We start from the raw sequence: 26,151 nt of genomic DNA on the forward strand, positions 1-26,151 counted from the left end.
GAATCCAGTTGACTAGTCTGAGCTGATGCCACTGAACACTTTAGGTTAATGCTCTTAGGGACTTGGAAAAACAACATGGGGCATCATAACAAGTATGTAATAGTAGTATCTGGACACAATAACGACCCTTTTAAAGGGTTAATCTAGCTCCACTTCCATGGAAATGAGTGGTGACTGTGACATCGCATCTACAGATATCAGCTGGCATGCGAGTGACAGGTTGTGTGCATCTAGATGTGATTTCACTGGCCCTTCTCTCACCGACACACAAGCGAGTGGAGTTGTATTGCACCTTCTAAGCTTTACTTCTGTGAATTGGCTAAAGTTGGATTCAAAATCTAAGGCAACTTAGGGCTAGATGAAGGCAGTTAATCTTTGCGACTGGTGGGAATCTAAAGTCCAAGACCCATCTAATCACCATTTCTGACCTGCTAAAAATTGATTAAAACGATGTGACAATACAAGTTGCTAGTATGGAAAAAATATTTCAGTGAGTGGCTTCTTGACAAAAATGGGCAGCACGCTGATGGTATCCTGAGGTTTATCTGTGTAAAGTCCATTTTTGAAAAGCTTGAGAAATCTCCATAATTTTGTTTTAGGCTATGTGCACACAGTGCGTTTTCCCGCTCAGAAATGGGCCAAAAATGCTATAGAATCCTTATGCAAGCTAATTCAATGACAATCTTGTAGTGTTGTGCACATGATCAGTAATTTTCCTTGAGTATTTGCAGTGCGTTTTTTTTTTTCTGCAGCATGTCAGTTCTTTGTGTGTCTCTTCAGCGTTTTTCACCCATTGACTTCAATTGAGTCAGTCAAAGCCGCAACAAAAATGCAGGTATAAAATTGTTTGCTGATTTGCTAAGTGTTTGTGTTTCATTGGCTCCCTATGGTGTTTCCCACGCTGTCATCTGTGTGACAGCGTGGGAAACACCGGCGTGGTTATTCTTATCGGCAGTAATGCTACTGCCGGTAAGACTGTTGGTCAGAGCGCTGCGGGGTCATGCTGTCAGATGTCAGGGTTACCCTTAGCGGCGACTTGCGGTAAAACGCTTACCACAGGTCAGCAGGTGTGGGCTGATGAGACTACTCCTCCCATCGGGCTGCGTCTGCTGTAACTGATAACAGCCGCTGATGGGAGACGTAGTATCTGCCGGGGCCTGTGCTCAGTTAAAAAAAAAAATAAAAAAAATAAACTTCATTTTTGCAGCAGCGTTTTTCCTGCCAAGAGATGCAGAAACCTTGCAGAAATTTCTGCAAGCAAATACTCAACGTGCGCACATAGCCTTACTCCGAAACGGTGGCATCGTAGAAAAAATGTACTTTGAAAACCTGGCTGTGGACTAGTCTGCGGTAGGTACCTGGCCGCTTATTCCCACCTCGATCCCTTTAGGTGACCGGTTCACACATAGAGACAGTCTAGACTCAGCCAGGGAGAAGTCACCAGGGACCAGCCTCAGACTAGCCATCCCTGACAGTCTCCAGCCACAGAGTAAAACATGCATAACTGCACTAATGCAGCCCGTGTCTAATCCATGCTACCCGTGGTCTGAGCAGCATGAATCTGATGACCTGTTCCCTTGAATTTTTGGGGGGCATTATGTATTTTTGAATAGTTTAAAATGAAATGTTTAATGATGTATAAGACTAATAAAATATTTTTTTATTACAATTACAGAATGGACAGCAGTTTGCAGAGGAATCGATGTGTGAAGATGACAATGAAAACAGTGTAAGTTTTCTTTAAATATTGCAATGAGTAACAAACGCGTAAAAAAATTTGTATACACATTGTAACCTTAACGAAATATCACGTTGCGCTTCCTGGTTCCCATCGGCACCCTGTGATGTGATTGCATGGTGCTGATTGGTTATTATGGCACATGGGAACCTGCTGGAGGCCCCTGTCACCACCATCTAGGTACACCTCTCAAGATGGGCTGTATGCTGAGCCGCAAAGGAGATGGAAATTTACACTATATAGAATAAGCAAGACTACAAAAGATAGTCGGTGTGTATGTATGTATATGTATGTATATATATATATATATATATATATATATATATATATATATATATATATATATATATATATATATATAAAATGTTGAATATCTTATTAGAATAATAAAATCTGAATCCATACAGCTATAGTAGAGGTTAGAGTCAGTCATCAGACGGGACCTGATGAGTTTTGTTTTACCCTCTTTCTGTTCACAAGAGACACAAATGAGTTTTATAGCAAAGCGTTTAAAGAGGTTGTTCACTACTTTTTCATGACTAATGAGTCCTATACTGAATTACTTGAATTTAGCATAACTTTTCATGTTTGTGTATTTGTATTATGTCATACAAGTCATATTTATTTTGGTACTGGTCACTGGTTTATGAAGAGATTTGCTTATTTAGATATAGTCTGTCACACACAAAACTGTTTAAACCTAGCACAGCACTGTGTATGGGACTTGGCCATAATGGGGGAAAAAAAAAAAAGTATCTTTAATGTCCAAATCCATTACTACGTGGCCAGAAATAATTTTGTATTAAAATAAGCTAAAGAGTTGCTAGATGGAAATCACGTAGATGGCAAGGTGCACTGAGCGGCTGAGCCACACCATGTGTGCACCAAGTAGCTCTTTAGCATATTTTAATAAAACAATTATTCCTGGTCAACGCAGCACAAATATGAACTACGGACCGGTACTGAAATGAATGGTATAGATTGCTCTCATGTACTTTACTTGTTTTTAGTGGACCACACCTTTATAACTTGCAGATCAGTGAGTGTCCCACCGATGGGACCCGCACCAATTAACAGGGAAATTTTATCCCCAATACAAAATGGAGCGGCAGGTTTGAATCCGACCACATCTGCATTCACTCGCCTGAAAAAGCCGAGCCAAGTACTCTGATGCCCAATAGTGAATGAATGGAGCAACAGCCAAGCGTGCCCATTATCACTACATTCTCAATTCGGGGATAGAAGTGCCCCACTCTGACGAATGGTGCAGGTCTTAGTGGGTGGACCCCCATCAGGATAGGCGATAACTTCTTTTTACTGGACAACCCCTTTAAGTTTGCATGTAAATGTACCACGTTAGAGATATGTAACTAAGCTAGAAATAAAGTGTTCAGCCTCCAGAGGTGATAAGGTTCTGTACTGTGGTAGAGTGTATTTAGCAGAAACCGTTCATAACTGGAAGAAACAGTTTTATTAACCCCAACTCTGTACAAAATGCCTATTCGAATGCTGATCGTGTCTGATCGCCATCCTCTCGGTTGAGTTTGTTAGACTTGTTGTCTTTATATTTTGTGGCACAGCATAGTACATTTAAATAATCTGGCATAATTCAGTGGGTGAATTGAGTGAAATAAGGCCTCTTTCACACTTCAGTCTTTTTGTTCCAGTCAAAATCCATCGTTTTGTGGAAGAGAAGGAAAAAAAAAAAAAAAAAAAAAATCTGATCCAGCGAATTTGCTCGCTGGATCCATCTTTTTCTCATAGACTTGTATTAGCGACGGATTACGTCAGATGGCCTCATGTTTTGTTCGTCATGCCCTGGATCCGTCGGAATTTTTTTTTTATCCGTCATCTGGAGAGGACGGACAATGTAACGTTTTTGTCTGCGTCGAAAAGTCGGACAGCGACGGATCCAGCGGCGTCCGTCGTTGGCTAGAATGGAAGCCTATGGGGGCAGGATCCGTCGCTGTCCGTCAAATGACGGAATCCAGCGACTGATTCCGTTTTTTACACTAAACATGCTCCAAATCAGTATTTAGTAGCCAATTGGCCAGACAGCCCCAAATCTATATAAACCTGCCATGCGGCTTCATTCCTCAATGTGCCAGCAAGAAGCATATTAGCAAGAGCCTGCCAGCAACCTGCCTGATGGATAGATGCATAGATGGTCACAATATTTGCTAGCACTCCTTCCATTTCTGCCACTTGCTCTACAACCTCTCAAAGATGGGGTGTTAAAGCACTCAATATATAGGTTTCCATTATTTTCCAGTAGCCAATCGCGTTCGGGAGCCTCCCATTTGGAGATATGAAAAAACGGATCCATCGAAAAAACAAACGGATGCAACGGAACCTTTTTTTTTTTTCGACGGATCCGCTACAGTAAGCATGCAGTCTAAATAGGCTACCAATGAGTGAGCAAAACTCTCATTCCTTAAAAATGTCTTTTGTGTGAAAGATCATCTCTCTCAGCAGCACATTGCCCCGTGTAAATAAGACTTGCGCTGCTGAGAACAGTGGCAGCCTATGTACACTGAACAAGCTTTTACAGATCACTCAGTGCGCATGTGAACTGTGGTCTAACTGTGTAAACCACCGACAACCAGGAAAATGTTGTCGGTTGCGAATGTTTTAATGCTGCTTCCTCTTTGGAAGATAATTTCATTTCGTTTAGCAACTAAATAATATCTTCATTACTTAAGTTCATAGTTATTAGCAGTCTAGTAGCGCCTCCCTTCAGTACCGTGCAGTACTACATCTACCTTCTCTCTACCTGTACAAGAATCGGCCACTGTAGATCAGAGGAAGGTGTAATTTCTGTGGTGCCCTGCGTTTTGTACAAATCCTGTAGCTTGTAACTTTTATATGTAAGCATTTGTTTTATCTGTTAGTTTCCTACTTCTTTTCCTTTGATCTTCACACTTATTTTTTTTTTTTACCTTTTGCATTGTGAAACAATTCCTAGTTTTCCATGGAATTATCGTATTTTGTTGCAACGTTTTCAGCATACTTTGGCCTCCCCAAATGGAATAGAGGGAATGTGTATGACTAGTGTTTAACCCCTTAACAACCAGAGCTATTTTTGGTTTTGCATTTTCATTTTTTGTTCCCCTTCTTCCCAGAGCCATAACTTTTTTTTTTTTATTTTTTTTAGTCAAAATGGCCATGTGAGGGCTTGTTTTTTGCAGGACGAGTTGTACTTTTTGAACGACACCATTGGTTTTACCATATCGTGTACTGGAAACCGGGAAAAAAATTCCAAGTGCTGTGAAACTGCAAAAAAAGTGCAATGCCACGGTTGTGTTTTTTTTTTTTTTTTTTTTTTTTTTTTTTAATTACCATGTTCACTAAATGTTAAAACTGACCTGCCGTTAAGATTCTCCAGGTCATTACAGTTCATAGACACCAAACATGTCTAGCTTCTTTTTCATTTAAGTGGTGAAAAAAATTTCTAAGTTTGTTTACAAAAAAAGCGCCATTTTCCAATACCCGTAGCTCTCCATTTTCGTGATCTCGGGTTGGGTGAGGGCTTATTTTTTGCGCGCCAAGTTGGTGTTTTTAATATTTTGGTGCAGATATGATCTTCTGATCACCCGTTATTGCATTTTAACTCAATGTTGCGGCGACCAAAAAAAACATTAATTCTGGCATTTTGACTTTTTTTTTTTTTCCTCCTTATGCCATTTTAATTCATTCATTTAATTCATTTTTTGTTTGTTTTATTTTTATATTCGGGCGGTTCTGAATGCAACGTTACCAAATATATGTGTTTCTTTTGTTTTTTATTTTATTTTGAATTGGGTGAAAGGGTTTTTTTTTTTTTACGTAATATTTTTAAAAACCTTTTTTTTTTTTTTTTTGCATGCTTCAATAGTCTTCATGGGAGACTAGAAGCTTCCATAATCTGATCTGATCACCTCCTGTATGTAGAACTGATCACCTGTATGTAGCAGAATTGTTCACTTCCTATGAGTGCTAACCATCGGGTGGTGCTCATAACAATCCAGCAGTGACAACCGTGGAGGCCGAAAGTGCAAGTTAAATGCAGCTGTCAGTCATATTTATATTTAATTCAGGTGAGGGTGAGGCGCCCTCTGCTGGATGTTCTCATGAACTGCAGCCTTGGCAAAGTTCCCACGCTCGAGTTCATGTGAGTTCATCCTGCAGAGGGCGCCTCACCGCGACTCAATGTAAGTACAGATCACCCAGCTTTCCTTTCAGCACCCGGGGTTTACAGGTACGAGCGAGTGCTTTAGCACAGCTCCTGCCTGTAAATTGATTTAACCCCTTCAGATGGATTTACTTCGTGGGACGTGACAGATCATCTGAAGGTACGTATACTGTTGGTTTATTATTTTTCAGAGCGAGGGTCTTCAGGTGGATTGAGAGAGCAATAAAATATTAAAACAACCTGTGTGTTTATTTCATTAAAATACTTTTTAATAATGTGGGTTTTTTTAACCCTTTCAGACAACTGGATTAATAATGGAGAGGTGTCATAATTGACGCCTCTCCATTATTAATCTGGCTTAATGTCACCTTACAATAGCAAGGTGACATTAACCCTTCATTACTCCATATCCCGCCGCTACACGGGAGTGGGAAGAGAGGCCAAGTGCCAGAATAGGCGCATCTTCCAGATGTGCCTTTTCTGGGGTGGCTGGGGGCAGATGTTTGTAGCCAGGGGGGGCCAATAACCATGGACCCTCTCTAGGCTATTAATATCTGCCCTCAGTCACTGGCTTTACCACTCTGGCGGAGAAAATTGCGCGGGAGCCCATGCCAATTTTTTCCGCCATTTAACCCTTTATTTTAGCAGCTACAGCGCCCAAATTTTGCACATACACACTACTAACATTAGTAGTGTGGAATATGCAAAAAAGGGGGATATGAGATGGTTTACTGTATGTAAACCATGTCTCATATCCTGTCGGGTTTGTGAAGGAGAAATGAAAAGCCGGCAATTGAATTACCAGCTTTTCAAATATATCGCGCTGAATTAAAATATATATATATATATATATATATATATATATATATATATATATATATATATATATATATATATATATATATATATATATATATATATATATAATTTTTATTTATTTTTTTATTTATTTATTTATTTTTTTTTACGAGCATTTGAGCCCATAAATCCATTAGATGTCGGTTTTGCAAGCCTGCGAGAAAATGTTGCAGTACGGATGCCATATGGATTACATGCGGAGGATGCCATGCGCAAAATACGCTGACACACCCTGCCTACGGATGACATACGGACCACTATTTTGGGGACTTTTCTGCGTATTACGGCCGTAAAAAATGGACCGTATTTTTATACGCTGAGTGTGAGGCCGGCCTAAAGGTCATTGTGAAGGGAGGAGAGGAGTTCAGCCTAATAACATAAGATCCACCATTGGCTATAGTGTAAACCTGGGCTGGGGACTATGGTCTCTAGCAAAGGTGCATTTACGTTACACAATGAGCGGGAAACTTGTTCTTCAGATTAAATGATATTTTTGGTTTGCAAGTTCATTGTTGTCAACAGCACATATAAACAGGTGTAAAGAGGACCTGAGCTCCTGAGAACAATGGCAGCCTACATAAAATTTATTACTGATGGTTCTGTGCACGTCTGAAGCGCAGTCTGCCTGTGTAAACGACCGCTGACAAGCAAACGTGTTGGTCAGTGGTCATTTTAATGTCGACCATCTGCAGATTTAAGTGCACCTTTAAGTCTTTTTGCCCTGTGTAAGGGTATGTGCACATGCTGCGGATTACTCTGCAGATTTTTCCAGACTGATTTTTGTAAATCCGAAGGTAATCCGCACTGCAGATTTCCTGTGGAATTACCGCAGATTTACTTGTTGTGTTTTTTTTTTTTTGCAGATTTTACCTGCGATTTTACACCTGCGGATTCCTATTATGGAGCAGGTGTAAACCGCTGCAGAATCTGCACAAAGAATTGACATGCTGCAGAATAAACAACGCTACATTTCCGCGCGGTATTTTCCGCAGCATGGGCACTGCGGATTTTGTTTTCCATAGGTTTACATGGTACTGTAAACGCATGGGAAAACTGCTGCAAATCTGCAGCGGCCGATCCGCAGCATGTGCACATACCCTAATAGTTGTAGACTTGGGTCTACATTTTCCCCATAATGCAGCCACCCCCTACTAGATCCTCCTCAGGGGCTGGCCCTGTTACTCCTCATGTATCCATTGAGTCTTTGCTCACCTGTATTATACTCACATTCTGCACTTTTTGCGCTGGTATCGTTATTGAACTAAAGGCTGATGCAGTCCCCCTCAGTTGGTATCTGTATATTTTTAATGTTTTTGTCTACTTCTCCCATCTACTATATAATTATCTAAGGGTCACTTCCGTCTTTCTGTCTGTCCTGTCTGTCTGTCGCGGATATTCATTGGTCGTGGCCTCTGTCTGTCATGGGAATCCAAGTCGCTGATTGGTCGTGGCAAAACGCCCACGACCAATCAGCGACGGCCATAGTCTGGCAGCGAAATGGCCGCTGCTTTACTGCCCTGCAGTCAGCGCTGAGCGCTCACACAGGGTTAATGCCAGCGTTAACGGACCGCGGTGTAACGCACTCCATTAACGCAGCTATTAACCCTGTGACCAACTTTTTACTATTGATGCGGCATATGCAGCATCAATGGTAAAAATATCTAATGTTACTAATAATAATAATAATAATAATAATAATAATAATAATAATAATAAAAAAAAAAGAGGTTATCGCCTTCAGATGTGGCGCCCTGTCCTCGCCAGTGCAAGCGACAGGTTCCGGTGCCAAGGATGCTATGCGAGAAGGACCTGCCATGACGTCACGGTCATGTGACCGCGACGTCATCACAGGTCCTGTGCTCATACCAACCCTGGGACCGGAAGCTGCCGCGTGTACCGCACACAGGCGCCAGGACTTCAAGGGGCCTTCGGAAGGTGAGTATATATTTATTTTTTATTTTAAGTTTTTTTTAACCACGCATATAGTGCCCACATTGCTATATACTAAGTGGGCTGTGTTATATACAACGTGCTCTGTGCAATATACAACGTGCTCTGTGCAATATACAACGTGCTCTGTGCAATATACAACGTGCTCTGTGCAATATACAACGTGCTCTGTGCAATATACAACGTGTTCTGTTATATACTATGTCACTGTGCAATATAGTACGTAGCCTGTGCTATATACTACCTACATATTCTAGAATACCCGATACGTTAGAATCGGGCCACCATCTAGTTTGTTATATAAGCTAAAGCAGACTGTTGCTTTTAATAGGGTTTATTCTCATTGTAATCTGGTGGTGGTGATGATGATCAGAAATTTTGAGTCTTTAGTCCTGGGGTGTCAGATTGAATATTGCAAGATATTTTTTTTTTATTTTTATTTTTTCTAGGCAACCTGACAGGTCTGATAACCCTGTTAACCAGTAGATATAGGGTTAATCTGTAAGTTCATAGCATTATGAAAATGCCCAGCCGCTATACTGAAATTGCTGCACCTGGGAGAAAATTAACTTTATTCTTCCCAGGAGCCACCGATTTTTACTGGTGCAGTGATCACTACACTGTGATAAGTGTTTGCTGTAAGCACACCTTGATACTTTGACTGACAGCTGGCTTTGCACTGCTGCGGAACTGAGCTGGCTGTCAGTCACTGCCGGGGTGTACTTACAGCTGCCCCTGTAAGCAGTGACTGGAACTGCTCCCGTCATGACTGAAAGCCGGAAGAATAAAGTTCATTTTCTCCCAGTTCAGCGCTTTCAGTAAATCGGCCGGCATCGTAACTCTATTAACCTGCTGACTGATACCATATCTGCAGAATAAGGGCTTGTTTCCACTTGCGAGAAACACTTCCGTGTCTCGCATGTGGAAACCAAGCTCTGGCGCCGGCACTCCAGAGCGGAGCGTGCGGCCGCATAGGAACACATGGAGCTGCACACTCCGCTCCAATGTGCCGGCGCCAGAGCTTGGTTTCCACATGTGAGACACGGACGTGTTTCTCGCAAGTGGAAACAAGCCCTAAGAGTGTTATCTGACCTGACAGGTTCCATTTAAGTCATTTAGTCCAAAACTATGTCCACAGTAAGTCATATTCTCTCATCATTTCTATTCGCTAATTGCAGAACATTTTTGTGCTATTTTGGCTAATAATAATATGGATCTGTAGCTGCAATTTGTTTTTGTTGTGACTGCTGTCTGTGCCATATAGTATATGTGGGTTCCACCGATGAGACTGGCATGTATCTAGTCTTTATTGTACTGCAATATATTGCATTTCATTTGTTTTTGTTTGTTTTTTTTCATTAATTTTATTTGTTTTTTGACAAATTGTGAATTTTCTTTCTTTGAGATAGTCTTTATTACTCCAAGAAAGATCTCTGCATTGTATCTCTGTTGTGTAGTCACCTGTAATGTGAACGAGTAACGGATTTCCTGGGGAAGTTTCTAGCTCTTGGCATCGGGCCTCTGTAATCCTTAAGACTTGGAATTCTGAACATTAAGAAGGCTTCTCCTAGACATGTCTAACCTCAAGCCTTGAAACTGCAGGATTCCTGCAAGTGCAAATTGCTGCCTGATTTATTATGAGGCCGCATTCAAGCTCCATCACTTAATTTAGAGCTGCAATGTTACGAAAACTTGTTTTGTTGTGAATTGTTTGCAGTTGTACACAAAAAAGTCATCTTTTTGATTTTCAAGGCAATGTCACCTTCACCAAGTAACCATAAAAAAACAAAATAACTCGTGCCATTAATGGAATGCATAACTAACTAAAAGTATTTTGTAGCATCAATAAGACATTTGGGTATCAATTCCATAAAGTAACAGAACTACTTAGCTGTTGAATGCCATGATGCGCCAGTGCTGCCGTGGAGGTGTTCCCCCTCTGTTTACTTTTCTGCATCGACTGCATCCCGACTACTAATGCGACTTCTTCAGCCTATTGACCCAGCACAAAAATGCTGAAGTTGCTTATTAGAAACCCCTTTTAGTCCTCTTCACAGTAGCATCATGACTTGCTGTAATTTCAGATTAGAACCAAAATGCTTATAATAGATCCTTTTCCAATAGATTGACTATAATAAGATGCAGTTTTTGTGTTTTGCTACCTCACAACCTGGAATTTCACTTTTTTTTTTGCAACTGTGAACATTTGTTTTTCTGGTTATTGTGAAGCAAACAACAAATAAAACAACATTACTGAAAACCCCTGTGTGCACAAATATTCCCCCCTAAAGTCAGTATTTTGTAGAGCCTCCTTTTGTGGCAATTACAGCTGTCACTTTTGAGAAGTCATGCAGGGATTGCCTGTTTGGTAACCAGTCGCTTCGTGTGTTGGGGCTGTCGAAAACCCTCGAGACATGCAGCCGCGGTGACACGAGCATGCTCAGAATAGCGCCTTAGGCTACTTTCACACTAGCGTCGAGTGACGTACGTCGCAATCCGTTTTGTGAAAAAACAGATCCTGCAAATGTGCTTACAGGATGCGTTTTTTCCCATACACTTGTATTAGCGACGGATCGCGACACACTGCATCCGTTATGTGACGGATGCGTCGTGTTTGGCGGACCGTCGGCACAAAAAAGGGTACATGTAACTTTTTTTACATCGTGTCCGCCATTTCCGACTGCACATGCGCAGCTGGAGCTCCGCCCCCTCCTCCCCAGACATTACAATGGGGCAGCGGATGCGTTGAAAAACTGCATCCGCTGCCTCCGTTGTGCTTTTATTTCACTGTATGCGTCGGTATGTCGGCCCCGTACCGACGCTAGTGTGAAAGTAGCCTTATCCGTGTACTCTCACTTAGCACTGATGGTTTTTTCTGAACAGCTATCTTCAAGTCTGACCACAGAGTCTCAATTGGATTAAGGTCTGAGCTTTGACTAGGCCACTCCAAAACATTTACACGTTTCCCCATAAACCACTCAAGTGTTGCTTTAGCAGTATGCTTTGGGTCATTGTCTTGTTAAAAGGTGAACCTCTGTTCCAGTCTCAGATCACTGTCAGACTGAAACCATTTTTTCTCAAGGATATCCCTGTTTTTCGCACCGTCCATCTTCCCCCTCGACTCAGACAATTTTCCCTGTTGCCGAAACACTTCACTACAGAATGACGCTGCCACCACCGTGTTTGACTGGGGATTATGTTCTTCGAGTAATGAGCTGTGTTGGTTTCGTTCCAGACATAGTGTTTACCTTGGTGGCTAATAATTCAATTTTGGTCTCATCTGACCACTGCACCTTCCTCTGTACATTTGGGGAGTCTCCCACATCTTTTTACAAACTCAAAATGAGCCTTACGATTTTTGTCTGCCCACTCTTCCATAAAGGCCACCTCTATGGAGTGTATGGCTTATTGTGGTTGTATGGACAGACAGTCTCTGCTTGGGAACTCTGCAGCTCCTTCAGGGTTACCCTTAGTCTCTTTGCTGCCTCTCTGATTAATGCCCTACTTGCCTGGGCTGAGGGCTTTGATGGGCGGCCCTCTCTTGGCATGATTGTGTGGTACCATATTGTTTCCTTGTTATGATTTAATGGTGCTAATCAGAGATAGGGATATTTTTTTTGTAACCCAACCCTGATTTTTACTTCTCAACAACTTTGGCCCTGACTTATCTCCTCGGTCTTCATGGTGTTTGGTTTGTAGTGCCTCTTGATTAATGGTGTTGCAGAGAAGGTGTGTATATACTGACAGACCATGTGACACTTTGCACACAGGTGGACTTCCTGTCACTAATCATGTGACTTATGAAGGTAATTGTTTGCACCAGAAATTTTTAGGGGCTTCATGGCAAAAAAGTGAATATATATGCACATGCCAATTTTTAGTTATTTGATCTCATTAATTTGACTATTTTTCTCACTTCACCAACATAGACTATTTAATGCTGGTGCATCACACACTAATTGGATTACAAAAATATTTAAACACAGGTTGTAATGTAACAAAATGGGTAAAAAGCTGTTAATACTTTTGCAAAGCACTGTATTGGTAATTTTGTTAGTTCTAATGACTACGACTAGTTAGCGATTGCCGATGGCTGCTACAGCGCAGGCGGGGGCCATCTTGGAGGAGGAAACTTTTTTTTTTTTTTTTTTTTTTTTTTTTCCTCCCTCTAACCAGATGGTGCTGCCAGGGCCTGTGCAGTAGTAGCTATCAGTTAAACCGCAACCACAAGATGGATTTTATCAACCATGGGTTAGAATCGGGCCACCATCTAGTCTTTTTAATCAGTATAATGGCGCCAGCCTGACACTGTAGGTTACTGTGCACAATCCTGCTGACAGGTTCCCTTTAAGATGTTCCTCTTTGCCTGCAGTGATCACGTGCCAGTTACATCACTATGCACACTTCATATTCCTGGCATCATGGCTTTCTGTTTTATCCCATGGGGGGGATCCTGCTCTATGAAGTTTATATACCCCAATAGGCCATATGGACAATGGCTATGTTCATGAAATAACCCATATTAAAGCACTTGTCTCCTGACTCGCATTGATGGCAGTGGCATTGCCTCATGTATCTTTGTGCTGAGGCGATAACTCGCGGTGTTTGTCTTCAGTGGCAGCGAGGGGTGGTCACAGCTTATTTTATTCTCCCTTGTGGGTGGTAGTAGTCGCCCTTCGTGATACATCACTGCTTCTCTGGACTCCTTTTCTCCATCACTTGTTTCCATTTCTGTGGGATATGTTTGATCTAGGTTGTAAATATTGTTTTTTGAGAACATATTTACTGCTGACAGAATGTATATACAAGTTTAGTAAAATTGTTGAGAAAATGAGCACAAACATGTCAGTCACATGCAGCCCAAAATAGAATCACTGTGTACATCCCGAGGATTAATCTTCCTCCTCTAATGTCTCTGTAAGGAAAACATAGAGGTAAGAGAAGATTTGAATGGTGGCCAAAGCCATACTTTCGGTATTGATGATTTATTGGGCCATGATCAGACATAGTGGATTTAGTTCTTATAGTTAAAATATTCACTACAGTACAACGTAAATTAATGTGTTTTTTTTTTTTTTTTTTTTAAATAAAGTGAATCAGTTATTGGAAGATTTCAGGGCATCTTGAAGAACTATTTCTGCTACATCGGAGTATAACCTAAATGTCAGAAATTTGCATTAACCCCTAAATGACCACCGATACGCCTTTTAATGGCGGCAGTTAAGGGTACGTATTCCTCAGCACTGCTTTTTAACGGCGCTGATAAAGTTATAGCGCCCCCCCACATATGGGGTATCGGTGTACTCTGGAGAAATTGCACAACAAATTTTGTGGTCCATTTTCTTCTGAAACCCTTGTGAAAATAAAGTTTGAGTCTAAAGTACATTTTTTGTGAAAAAAGTAAAATGTTCATTTTTTTCCATCCACATTGCTTTAATTCTCATGAAGCATCTAAGAGTTAATAAACTTCTTAATTGTGGTTTTGAACTCCTAAAGGGACGCAGTTTTTAGAATGGTGTCACTTTTAGGTATTTTCTGTGATATTGACCCTGAAACTCACTTCAAATGTGAGGTGATCCCTTAAACAAAAAAAAAATGGTGTTGTAAAAATGAGAACTCACTGGTTAAAGTTTAACCCTTATAACTTCCTAACAAAACAAATTTGTTTCCAAAATTGTGCTGATCTAAAGTAGACATGTGGGAAATGTTATTAAATAACTATATTGTGTGATATGACTGATTTAAGGGCACAAAAATTAAGTTTTAAAAATGAAAGTTCGCCAATTTTCTGTTTTTGTCATAAATAAATGCAAGTTGTCGAAGAAATTTTCCCACTAACATGAAGTACAATATGTCACAAAACTTTCTCAATCAGTGGGATACGTTGAATTGTTCCAGAGCTATAACTTCATTAAGTGACTGCTTATAATTGTAAGAATTGGCTTGGCCATTAAGGACAAAATTGGCTGTCACTAAGGGGTTAATCATCATAGTTACATAGTTATTGAGGTTGAAGGAAGACTTTAAGTCCATCTAGTTCAACCCATAGCCTAACCTAACATGCCCTAACATGTTGATCCAGAGGAAGGCAAAAAAACCCCATGTGGCAAGGAGTAACTCCACCATGGGGAAAAAAATTCCTTCCCGACTCCATCATGATGTACAGTTCCAAAAGAAAATAATTTGTACAATAAAGTACCATCATGCCTGTTTGTTTTTTTTAGCAGCTGTTTAAATAGAAAAATTTTAAGTTGCCATACTTGCTATTGGAAAATATATGTTGTCTTCTGTGTGTCCCCCCCCCCCCCCCCCCCAAGTTACCGTACATATTAGTATACACACATTTGGTTTTGATCTCTTTATTCCTTCAATAATGTCATTAACATTTTCTCACTGGTATTAATAAGATCATGTTCAATTGGAAATAAAGATTTTACAGATGAAGTTTGAACGGAAATTGTTATATCCTGTGTTTATGGGCTAGGCCTGCTATACACCAAATTAAATGTTACTATTTAAGTTTTTTCATTTCCGCTATTAGTATGTCATTTTACACCACGATACTACTTTATTGTAATCTGGTCAAGTGTCTATAGAAAATAAAACAAAACCATGTTCATTTTCCAAAAGACTCTTACACAGGGGATACTGTGCGCTAGGTTATAAAGCTTTTGCAGCCCTGTATCTGGAAGGGCACATTGAGGCGTCCATGATTATGCGCTGTGATGTCTGGACTGGCCACTGATCACATGACCTAAAGTCTACAGCCCCGTATATGCCTACGAGGCTCTTGTGTTCGGGTCAGTAGCCATTCAGGCCCTCTAGACATCTTGGTCTGTACTCGGACATTGATATCTGTCTGCCTGAATTCGGCCATACATGCAGCAGTGAAGTACGGTAAATGTCAAACGTAGAGAATTGTCATTTGCATAACTCGAGATAAAAGGACCCGAAATAAGATATCCGGACCTTTACTCTTACCCACAGATCATCATCAGTGGTGATGAATCACGTCAGAGGCCATGTCAGGCCGTTTAATTAAGCATGGTATATATTTCAATGTTTAAGTTTAAAGGTTTTGCCTTCTCATAATATATGCATTATTACTTTGGAGGTTTGTTACAGCCATACATAATGTCACTGTACAGATGTGACTGATGAATTTTAGGTGATCATTGGACACAAGGTAGCAGTTAATTAGATCTTTTTTCGGCAAACTACGATCTCTCCTGCCTACGACATATATATGATTGCTCGATTTTAGCTGAGCATTTATGTGTATTCAACTAGTTATTAATATAACTTATATAACTAGGAAATAGGAAAAGGCTGATGCCATGGGTAGCTCCCCTGAAAACACAAGAATCGGGCATTGAAATTCCAACCACCCAGTCCTCCTTTACCCCAGCATCCCTTATTGAATTGCTCACCAGATGGTTTTCCAGTCCCATTGAATTTCTGTTCAGAACCACTTTGATGTTTAATGGCCTTTTAGCCTTTAAACAGCCAAACTTCTATGATCACCTGTCTCTGGAAAGAATATTCTAGCTGGCCGTATACATGATTCCTATCATTCAGTCATCCTTTTCTAGATTCTATTATGTGGGAGACAGCACAGACTTGAATTAGTACAGTTAGTGTCAATTATCCCAGTCAGGATGACCCTACAGAGATGACCTTTTTTGTGAGCAAATCTAAAGCATATGTTAATGGCTAGTTCTCATTCTAACGATACAGGCTACAAATATAAGAAAAGTGTTAGTCTCAAGAATGGTTGAACATTTTAACAAGCAGAACATTGCAAAATGTCTTGTATTTACAATCATTATTCAACAATACCCATTTATGAAATGGAATAAACCTAGAAGTATTTCATAATTTCTACCAGCGCAGTTAAAACATCTGGCCACTGGCTTGGAAGTTGATTCTGACTTACAGTTTGAGTACTTTTTAATTTATACTGTTTCTTGTTTAGAATATCTGATATTACAGAAAGTTTCTAAAGTAAGGCAGGTCAGTTTTGAAAAAAACTAACAGCAGCAGTTTCTCTTCCTGTTGACAGGGCGGGGACTACTAGCATCATGCTGATTGACAGCCTTCTCTCTGCTGCCTAATTGGACGAAGCCAGCTGTCAATCAGCATGATGCCAGTAGTTCCGCCCTGTCAACAGGAAGAGCAACTGCTGCTCTGTTGGACAGGGAGTAGATGAATCTCTGGCAGGAGCAGTCAATGACATCGCTGGGTACAACAGACACGTAGTTGCCTCTGTTAGCTTTCCTTTTTAACGTCCTGGATATCCCCTTCATAAAAAAAAAAAAAAAAAAAAAAATAGCATTAGATAGGATAAGTTTTGCAAATACCCCTTTAAGACACATCTTTTATGTATTATATTTTAAATATTTTTAGTTGTGATTTTATATTTTAAAGAAATCTTTAGATTATTTTTTTTCTTCAAAGATATTTTAAAGAGTGTCTTTAAAGTCCAAAATAAACCCTTTTCTTCCACTGTCCCCATCCCTCTATTTATACCAGTACTGCAGTATATTGGCCCCTTCCTTTGTGCAGGGAAGTAACTGTAAAATACAGTAGTCTGTTTTTATCTTTGGATGAAGACATCTCTTCCTGTTGCTCACTGCCTTGCATGTTACTTTCTGCTCCTCATACAATCCTATGTGCGTTACATTGCCTCCAACTCTGCTGAGATGCCGCACAGCACAAAGCTATTAGGGAATGGATGCTGCACATCAGTGTGGGCTTCTCATTTGTCTCATTATTTCATGCTGACACCGCTTAATATGTTACGCTTCTATCAAGGATAAACAGACAATGAAAAATATCCCCTAGCTGTTTCCTATTGAATGGACAAGTAATTCTTGTAGGTTGTTGGTTTTGTTTTGTTTTTTGTTTTTTTGTTTTTTTTATTTGTGCAGAACGGGAGCTAAGTTTGTGAAAGCTTTTATTCACATAGTGTTATATGAAAATGTTTGATACAAGCAAAAATTGCCCATAGATTTCCGTTCACCTATCAATTGGCAAATCTGCACAATAGTATGTAAAGGGGGTGTCTGGCCTTGGGGAACAAGTTCTATATGACTTCAGCCTTCACAATCGCATGCACTGCACGTTGTGGCGATTCTCCGGGTACAGGCAAGTATGTGAATTGCATAAATGCAGTTACATGCCACCTAGACAAGCGAGGCCACACAGGCCTTGTTGGAATGTATCCAGAAATATGCAAATTGCAGCCACATGACCACCTGCATTGTGAGCGCTGTGAGGATTCACAAGTCTGCAGACTTGTACCCTAAGGCCATGTTCACACGATCCTTTTTTTGCTGCGGATCTGCAGCTGTTTTTAGGCTGCAGATCCGCAGCCGTTTTCCATGCAGGGTACAGTACAATGTTACCCTATGGAAAACCAAAACCGCTGTGCCCACTATCCTTTTTTTCGCAGGCAAATCCGCGCGGATTTGCCTGCAGAAAAAAAGGACCATGTCTATTCTTTCTGCGGATTCCGCTCCTGTTTTCAACATGCACCAATAGGAAAGTGCTGTTGAAAACCCGCAGAGGAATCCGCAGAAGAAAAAGCAGGAAAATCAGCGCTGCAAAAGCACCGCGGTTTTGCACTGCGGATTTTCAAAAACAGGACCTGAAAAATCCGCAGCAAAAAAAGGATCGTGTGAACATGGCCTTAAGGTACCTTCACACTAAACGACTTTGCAACGAGAACGACAACGATCCGTGACGTTGCAGCGTCCTGGATAGCGATATCGTTGTTTGACACGCAGCAGCGATCTGGATCCCGCTGTGATATCGCTGGTCGTTGCTGAAAGTCCAGAACTTTATTTGGTCGTCAGATCGGCGTGTATCGTCGTGTTTGACACCAAAAGAGACGATGCCAGCAATGTTTTACAATGGTAACCAGGGTAAATATCGGGTTACTAAGCGCAGGGCCGCGCTTAGTAACCCGATATTAACCCTGATTACCATTGTAAAGGTAAAAAAAAAAACACTACATACTCGCCCTCTGATGTCTGTCACGTCCCAAGCAGTCCGCGCTGCTGCTCAGAGCTTCCTGCACTGAATGTCAGTGCCGGCCATAAAGCAATGCACAGCGGTGACGTCACCGCTGTGCCCTGCTACTGCCGGCGCTTACACAGTGCAGGGAAGCTGAAGACGAGGGACGCGACAGACACGGCAATGTAAGTATGTAGTGTTTGGTTTTTTACATTTACACTGGTAACCAGGGTAAACATCGGGTTACTAAGCGCGGCCCTGCGCTTAGTAACCCGATGTTTACCCTGGTTACCCGGGGACTACGGCATCGTTGGTCGCTGGAGAGCTGTCTGTGTCAGCTCTCCAGCGACCACACAGCGACGCTGCAGCGATCGGCATCGTTGTCGATATCGCTGCAGCGTCGCTTAATGTGATGGTACCTTAAGGCTATGTTCACACTTTGCGTTTTTTTTAATGCAGATTTTAAGCTGTTTGCAAAACAGTTTTTTCTGCATTTTTGCTATCTCTTGTGCATGTTGATAGCTTAGTGGCCCAAAAAAAAAGCCTGATTGAACTTTCTTGGGTTTTTGCAGCACAAAAAAATACCCGTGTTTTTGTACTTACCCATTGCTTCCTAAAGGTTAAAAAACGCTGCAAATATGCTGAAAAATCACTGAAAGTGACATGCTGCGATTTTCCAAATCCGTCAGCAACATAAAACCAATCTCACTCTGCTGGGGCTGTAATTTCAGCGTAAAATTTGCATTAAATAGGCTGCAAAAAAGGCAACGTGTGAACATAGCCCAAGACTGCGCAACTTCTTTGAAGCGTACCTGCCACGAGGTCAAAAGTGGTCACTTTTTTTCTATTTTTTTTTCTTTCAGTTTTCTATACAAGCTTTTTTTTTTTCTCTCCTTATGCAGATTTTTGTTGTCTGTACAATGGGGTTTGGCTCACTGGATTCTGTGGGGGGCATGTCTATTGTCTGCTTAGCAAAATTCCCCTGCAAGTCTCGCATCGCCCCCCTTGGAAAATGCCATAAAAATTTTCAGGCAATAATAAGACCCAGATCTCTGAAACCATATGGAGAATTGGCCACTGTTGACAGGTCATCTTTAAGGGGAGTTTTCAAGAATTTATTTTTATTTCATAGACTCCCACGGAGTGAAAAATAGGTCGTTACTTACCTTCCTTTCCTGCAGCGAAATCTCTTTACCCCTGCCTACAGTCTGTGCTGACAGGTTGCAGCCTTGACGTGATTGGACAGCACAAGCGAGTGCAGTGTTTGTCTGCAGCGGTTAATCTGACGTCATCACTGTAGCCTGTCTACAAATATGATGAAAAGCCGATGCTGGAGCACTGAGGTTTTCCCAGTGGGGGAGCCGAAGTATAAAAATCATTCCTGGAAAACGCCTTTCAGGATTTTGTTGCCAGATACCACAGGCGCTTTCAAAATTCTTGTTGGAGCAATGCCTTAATAGATCAGAACTTTTTTTGCCAACGTGGGGGGGACCTGCCCAAAAATAGGTTGGAGATTTTAAAGTTGCCTCTTAAGTTAGGCTACTTTCACATTTCCGTCTTTTGCAGACCGTCACAATGCATCGTTCTGTGGAAAAAATGCATCCTGCAAAGTTGCCTGCAGGATGCTTTTTTTTTTTTTCACATAGATTTGTATTACCGACGCATCACGACGTATGGACACACGCTCCATACATCGTGCATTGGATGCGTCGGTATTTGGCGGGCCGTTTTATCTAAAAAACGTTCCAGGTGATCGTTTTTTTTCGTATGTTGTGTCCTGCATTTTGAACTGCGCAATTTTTCTGCAGGATCCTGTTTTTTCCCACAGACTTGTATTGGTGACGGATGGCCATCCGTTTCATCGGTCGTGCGCTGGACCCGTCGGAAAATAGCGGTCCGTCTTGCGGAGAAAAGCTCTCTCTCTCGTTCTCTCTCTCTCTCTCTCTCTCTCTCTCTCTCTCTCTCTCTCTCTCTCTCTCTCTCTCTCTCTCTCTCTCTCTCTCTCTCTCTCGTGAAAGAGCCCTAACTTTCATCTAATTTTGTAAGCTCATTGCTATGGGGCTATTGTAGGTATTTGAAGCCGAGTTTTGACCTACTCGCTCCGCATTGGAGGTAATGTAAATGACTCATTGCCGCTGCACAGATCAATACGGGGCCATTAAGTGTTCAGCAAGCGATAGCTTCCTCCATTAGGACAGCACCAGAAATAGGCCTGTTTCCAGACTGCTGATTCCGCATTCAGTGCTCTTGCTTAAGTGAGGACATCAAGCAGTGTTTTATTTTTAAGGAGGAAACCTACGCATCCTGCGTCTCGTAATGTGTCCAAATAAATCTCCTGACATCCTGTCGCAAATATTGCGTTGTCAGGGCTGTGTCCACAGAATACTTCTTATTCTCCCGTGTGAGAATGTTAAGCTGGGATTGTTCTGCTATAAGCGGAGTGGTCAGAAAAGGGGGGGGAAATATTTGGTGAAGGCTGAACAGTTAGTTTTCAAAGTAAAAGATGGAGCTTTTCTATAGGCTATATTCACATGTTGCGTATTTTTTTTGCAAACTAAAGGCCCCGTCTCACTAAGCGATTTACCAACGATCACGACCAGCGATACGACCTGGCCGTGATCGTTGGTAAGTCGCTGTGTGGTCGCTGGGGAGCTGTCACACAGACCGCTCTCCCCAGCGACCAACGATCAGGGGAACGACTTCGGCATCGTTGAAACTGTCATCAACGATGCCGAAGTCCCCCTGCAGCACCCGGTAACCAGGGTAAACATCGGGTTACTAAGCGCAGGGCCGCGCTTAGTAACCCGATGTTTACCCTGGTTACCAAAAAAAACAAACACTACATACTCGCCTTTCGGTGTCCAGGTCCCTTGCCGTCTGCTTCCTGCTCTGACTGAGCCGCCGTACACTGAGAGCGCAGCGGTGACGTCACTGCTGTGCTCTCACTTCTCACTGTACGGCCGGGAGTCAGTGAGAGCAGGAAGCAGACGGCAAGGGACCTGGACACCGAAAGGCGAGTATGTACTGTTTGTTTTTTTTGGTAACCAGGGTAAACATCGGGTTACTAAGCGCGGCCCTGCGCTTAGTAACCCGATGTTTACCCTGGTTACCAGTGAAGACATCGCTGGATCGGTGTCACACACACCGATTCAGCAATGTCAGCGGGGCCTCAACGACCAAAAAAAGGTCCAGGCCATTCCGACACGACCAGCGATCTCGCAGCAGGGGCCTGATCGCTGGTACGTGTCACACATAGCGAGATCGCTATGGAGGTCGCTGTTGCGTCACAAAACTTGTGACTCAGCAGCGATCTCGCTAGCGATCTCGCTATGTGAGACGGGGCCTTAAAGGTACCTTCACACGAAACGACATTATAACGATATCGCTAGCAATCCGTGACGTTGCAGCGTCCTCGCTAGCGATATCGGTTCGTTTGACACGCAGCAGCGATCAGGATCCTGCTGTGATGTCGCTGGTCGCTGAATAAAGTCCAGAACTTTATTTGGTCGTCCGATCGCTGTGTATCGTTGTGTTTGAAAGCAAAAGCAACGATACCAGCGATATTTTACACTGGTAACCAGGGTAAACATCGGGTTACTAAGCGCAGGGCCGCGCTTAGTTACCCGATGTTTACCCTGGTTACTAGCGTAAAATGTAAAAAAAACAAACAGCACATACTCACATTGCGTCCCCTGCAGTCTGCTTCCTCCTCTGACTCAGCGCCGCAAAGTGAAAGTGAAAGCAGCACAGCGGTGACGTCACCGCTCTGCTCTCACTGTACGGCGCTCAGTCAGTCAGGAAGTGGACGCAGGGGGACGTGAATGTAAGTATGTGCTGTTTGTTTTTTTTAGATTTTACGCTGGTAACCAGGGTAAACATCGGGTTACTAAGCGCGGCCCTGCGCTTAGTAACCCGATGTTTACCCTGGTTACCAGGGGACCTCGGCATAGTTGATCGCTGGAGAGCGGTCTGTGTGACAGCTCTCCAGCGACCAAACAGCGACGCTGCAGCGATCGACATCGTTGTCGCTATCGCTGCAGCGTCGCTTCGTGTGAAGGTACCTTAAGGGTATGTTCACACTGGGCGTTTTTGCTGCCTTTTTTATGCTAATTATAAGCTGCTTTGTTCCAGTACCAGCAAAGCTTATGAGATTTCAGAGGTGTCATGCAGTTTTTTTTTTTTTTTTTTGTCGTCAGGATTTTGTGCTTTGCTGCGTTTTTTTTTTTTTTTTGTACATGGAGCATGTCACTTCTTTCAGCGTTTTTTTCAGCTTGTTTGCAGTGTTTTTCACCCATTGACTTGAATGGATGGTGATGCAACGCTGCAAAATGCAGGTTGACTTTTTTTTGTAGCGCTGATGTCAGGATGTTATCTGTCAGACATCTAGATGGCAGGTTGCATGATGTGACCATACAGCCTGTCATGCAGCAGATACACTGAGCAGCGGACCTCCACCCCATTCGAATGGGAGACTCGAACATACAATGTTTGCCAGGCTGTCATGTGCATGACACGCTGCAAACACCGCTTCTGATAGGCGGTAAAATCATCCCTGCCAGTCAGAGCCGCGGTTCCCACGCTGTCAAGACAGCGTGGGCGCTCAGCTCTGATCGGAGGTATGAAGTGTTTTCCTTTGGTCACTGGTGTCCCATCACCTGACTACACTGCCCATCATCCGACACCTGCTGCCGCTAATAACAGTGAGAGCAGGAGCAGCTGATGGGAGTATTCATCAGACGGCTCCTGCGCTGTAAATAAATTAAAAAAAAAAAAAAACTTCTTGGGTTCCCCTGTATTTTTGATAACTAGCCATGCCAAACTCACAGTTGGGGGCTGCAACCCTCAGCTGTCAGCATTACCAAGGCTGGTTATCAAGAATAGAGGGGTCCCCACACCATATTTTTAAATTGGGTAAATACCGGTAGTTTTTTATTTTTATTTTTTTAAATGCCCCCTCCCCCTTACGTCACGTGCAGCATTGAGTGTTGTGTACCCCTTTAAGAATATTGTAGATGGCCACATTTCTATATATGATTTGCCTTTGGGACTCTTGCAATCAACTCTTTGAAATGGTTTTCTTTGTTACGCATTCATAAAGGCAAATATATGTCCTCTGTAGAAGAGCACCTGCCAGTGAGGATTATTTACAAGGGGAAGCAGATTTAATTGGACTAGAAGAAACTATGCGATCATATCATGGCTGGATAGGTTACCGTATATACTCGAGTATAAGCCGACCCCCCCTAATTTTGCCACAAAAAACTGGGAAAACTTATTGACTCGAGTATAAGCCTAGGGTGGAAAATGCAACAGCTACCGGTGAATTTCAAAAATAAAAATAGATGCTCCATACTGTTCATTATGGCCCCATAGCTGTGCCATATAGTGCTCTGCACCATTATTGCCCCATAGCTGTGCCATATAGTGCTCTGCACCATTATTGCCCCATAGCTGTGCCATACAGTGCTCTGCACCATTACTGCCCCATAGCTGTGCCATATAGTGCTCTGCACCATTATTGCCCCATAGCTGTGCCATACAGTGCTCTGCACCATTACTGCCCCATAGCTGTGCCATATAGTGCTCTGCACCATTATTGCCCCATAGCTGTGCCATACAGTGCTCTGCACCATTACTGCCCCATAGCTGTGCCATATAGTGCTCTGCACCATTATTGCCCCATAGCTGTGCCATACAGTGCTCTGCACCATTACTGCCCCATAGCTGTGCCATATAGTGCTCTGCACCATTATTGCCCCATAGCTGTGCCATATAGTGCTCTGCACCATTACTGCCCCATAGCTGTGCCATATAGTGCTCTGCACCATTACTGCCCCATAGCTGTGCCATACAGTGCTCTGCACCATTACTGCCCCATAGCTGTGCCATATAGTGCTCTGCACCATTACTGCCCCATAGCTGTGCCATTTAGTGCTCTGCACCATTACTGCCCCATAGCTGTGCCATACAGTGCTCTGCACCATTACTGCCCCATAGCTGTGCCATATAGTGCTCTGCACCATTACTGCCCCATAGCTGTGCCATACAGTGCTCTGCACCATTACTGCCCCATAGCTGTGCCATATAGTGCTCTGCACCATTACTGCCCCATAGCTGTGCCATACAGTGCTCTGCACCATTACTGCCCCATAGCTGTGCCATATAGTGCTCTGCACCATTACTGCCCCATAGCTGTGCCATACAGTGCTCTGCACCATTACTGCCCCATAGCTGTGCCATATAGTGCTCTGCACCATTACTGCCCCATAGCTGTGCCATACAGTGCTCTGCACCATTGCCCCATAGCTCTGCCATATAGTGCTCTGCACCGTCCATTATTGCCCCATAGCTGTGCTGCTGCTGCTGCAATAAAAATAATAAAACACATACTCACCTGTCTTGCTTGCAGCTTCTCGGCGCCATCTTCCCGGCGTCTCTCTGCACTGACTGATCAGGCAGAGGGCGGCGCGCACACTATATGCGTCATCGCGCCCTCTGCCTGCAGTCAGTGAGGAGAGAGAGACGCCGGGAAGATGGAGACAGCGCCCGGCGTGTGGAACGCGGACAGGTGAATATGACATTCCTACCTGCTCCCGGCGTCCCGCTCCTTCCCCCTGCCTGTGTTCGGTGCCGCAGCCTCTTCCTCTGTCAGCGGTCACCGGCACCGCTTCATTAGAGAAATGAATAGGCGGCTCCGCCCCTATGGGAGGTGGAGCAGCCTATTCATTTCTCTAATGAGCGGTCCCACGTGACCGCTCAGGGGAAGAGGCTGCTGCACCCGGAGACCGTGGGACGGGCAGGGGGAGTGACAGGATCGCCGGGACTAGGTAAGTATGCCTCAGCGCCCTCTCCCCCTCACCCGCCGACCCTGCCACAGACCGTGACTCGAGTATAAGCCGAGGGGGCACTTTCAGCCCAAAAATTTGGGCTGAAAATCTCGGCTTATACTCGAGTATATACGGTAATTAAATTGCTGTAATCTGGTCACTGTGTCCTTCCTGCATGTCAGGGTGCGTCAATCTAAATCTGTAGAGACACTTTCCATCCCTCTAATTTAAGAGGTTTTTTGCTTTAAAATCTTAAATGGATGTGTTCTTCTTTGTCAGCTTCCATGCCGGCTGTAATGTCCCTCATTCACACTGTAATTACTCCCAGCAGACTCTTGTGCCAGAAGTGGTCTGACTTGCAGATTTTTATTGCGTCCATGACTACGTTTATGCACTTTGTGGTAGTGTCGAAGCAAGGAATAAAATGATTCACTTAGTCAGTGTGCTTAATATGTCTAGAGGACAAAAAGATGACTTGATGTACTCTGAAGTATACAGAGGATGTGGGACACACCGAAATCCATTTAGAGTATATTTACCCAGAGCACTGTGTTGGACAACACATTTGGTGGAGCATGCGGCAAAGGTCT

The 26,151-nt window shown here is 42.9% G+C and overlaps 1 protein-coding gene across 1 annotated transcript in view; it reads left to right on the plus strand.

Annotated features, from left to right (window-relative positions):
- RPS6KA3 (ribosomal protein S6 kinase A3) overlaps window positions 1–26,151 on the plus strand; it is a 175,671-nt gene that overhangs the window by 30,133 nt on the left and 119,387 nt on the right. The window contains exon 2 of the mRNA XM_077294621.1: window positions 1,676–1,729. Within this exon, the coding sequence (XP_077150736.1) occupies window positions 1,676–1,729 (54 nt within the window). The remainder of the gene's footprint in view (window positions 1–1,675; window positions 1,730–26,151) is intronic.

This window comes from Ranitomeya variabilis, chromosome 3 (genome assembly GCF_051348905.1).
Source record: "Ranitomeya variabilis isolate aRanVar5 chromosome 3, aRanVar5.hap1, whole genome shotgun sequence".
NCBI lineage: Eukaryota > Metazoa > Chordata > Amphibia > Anura > Dendrobatidae > Ranitomeya > Ranitomeya variabilis.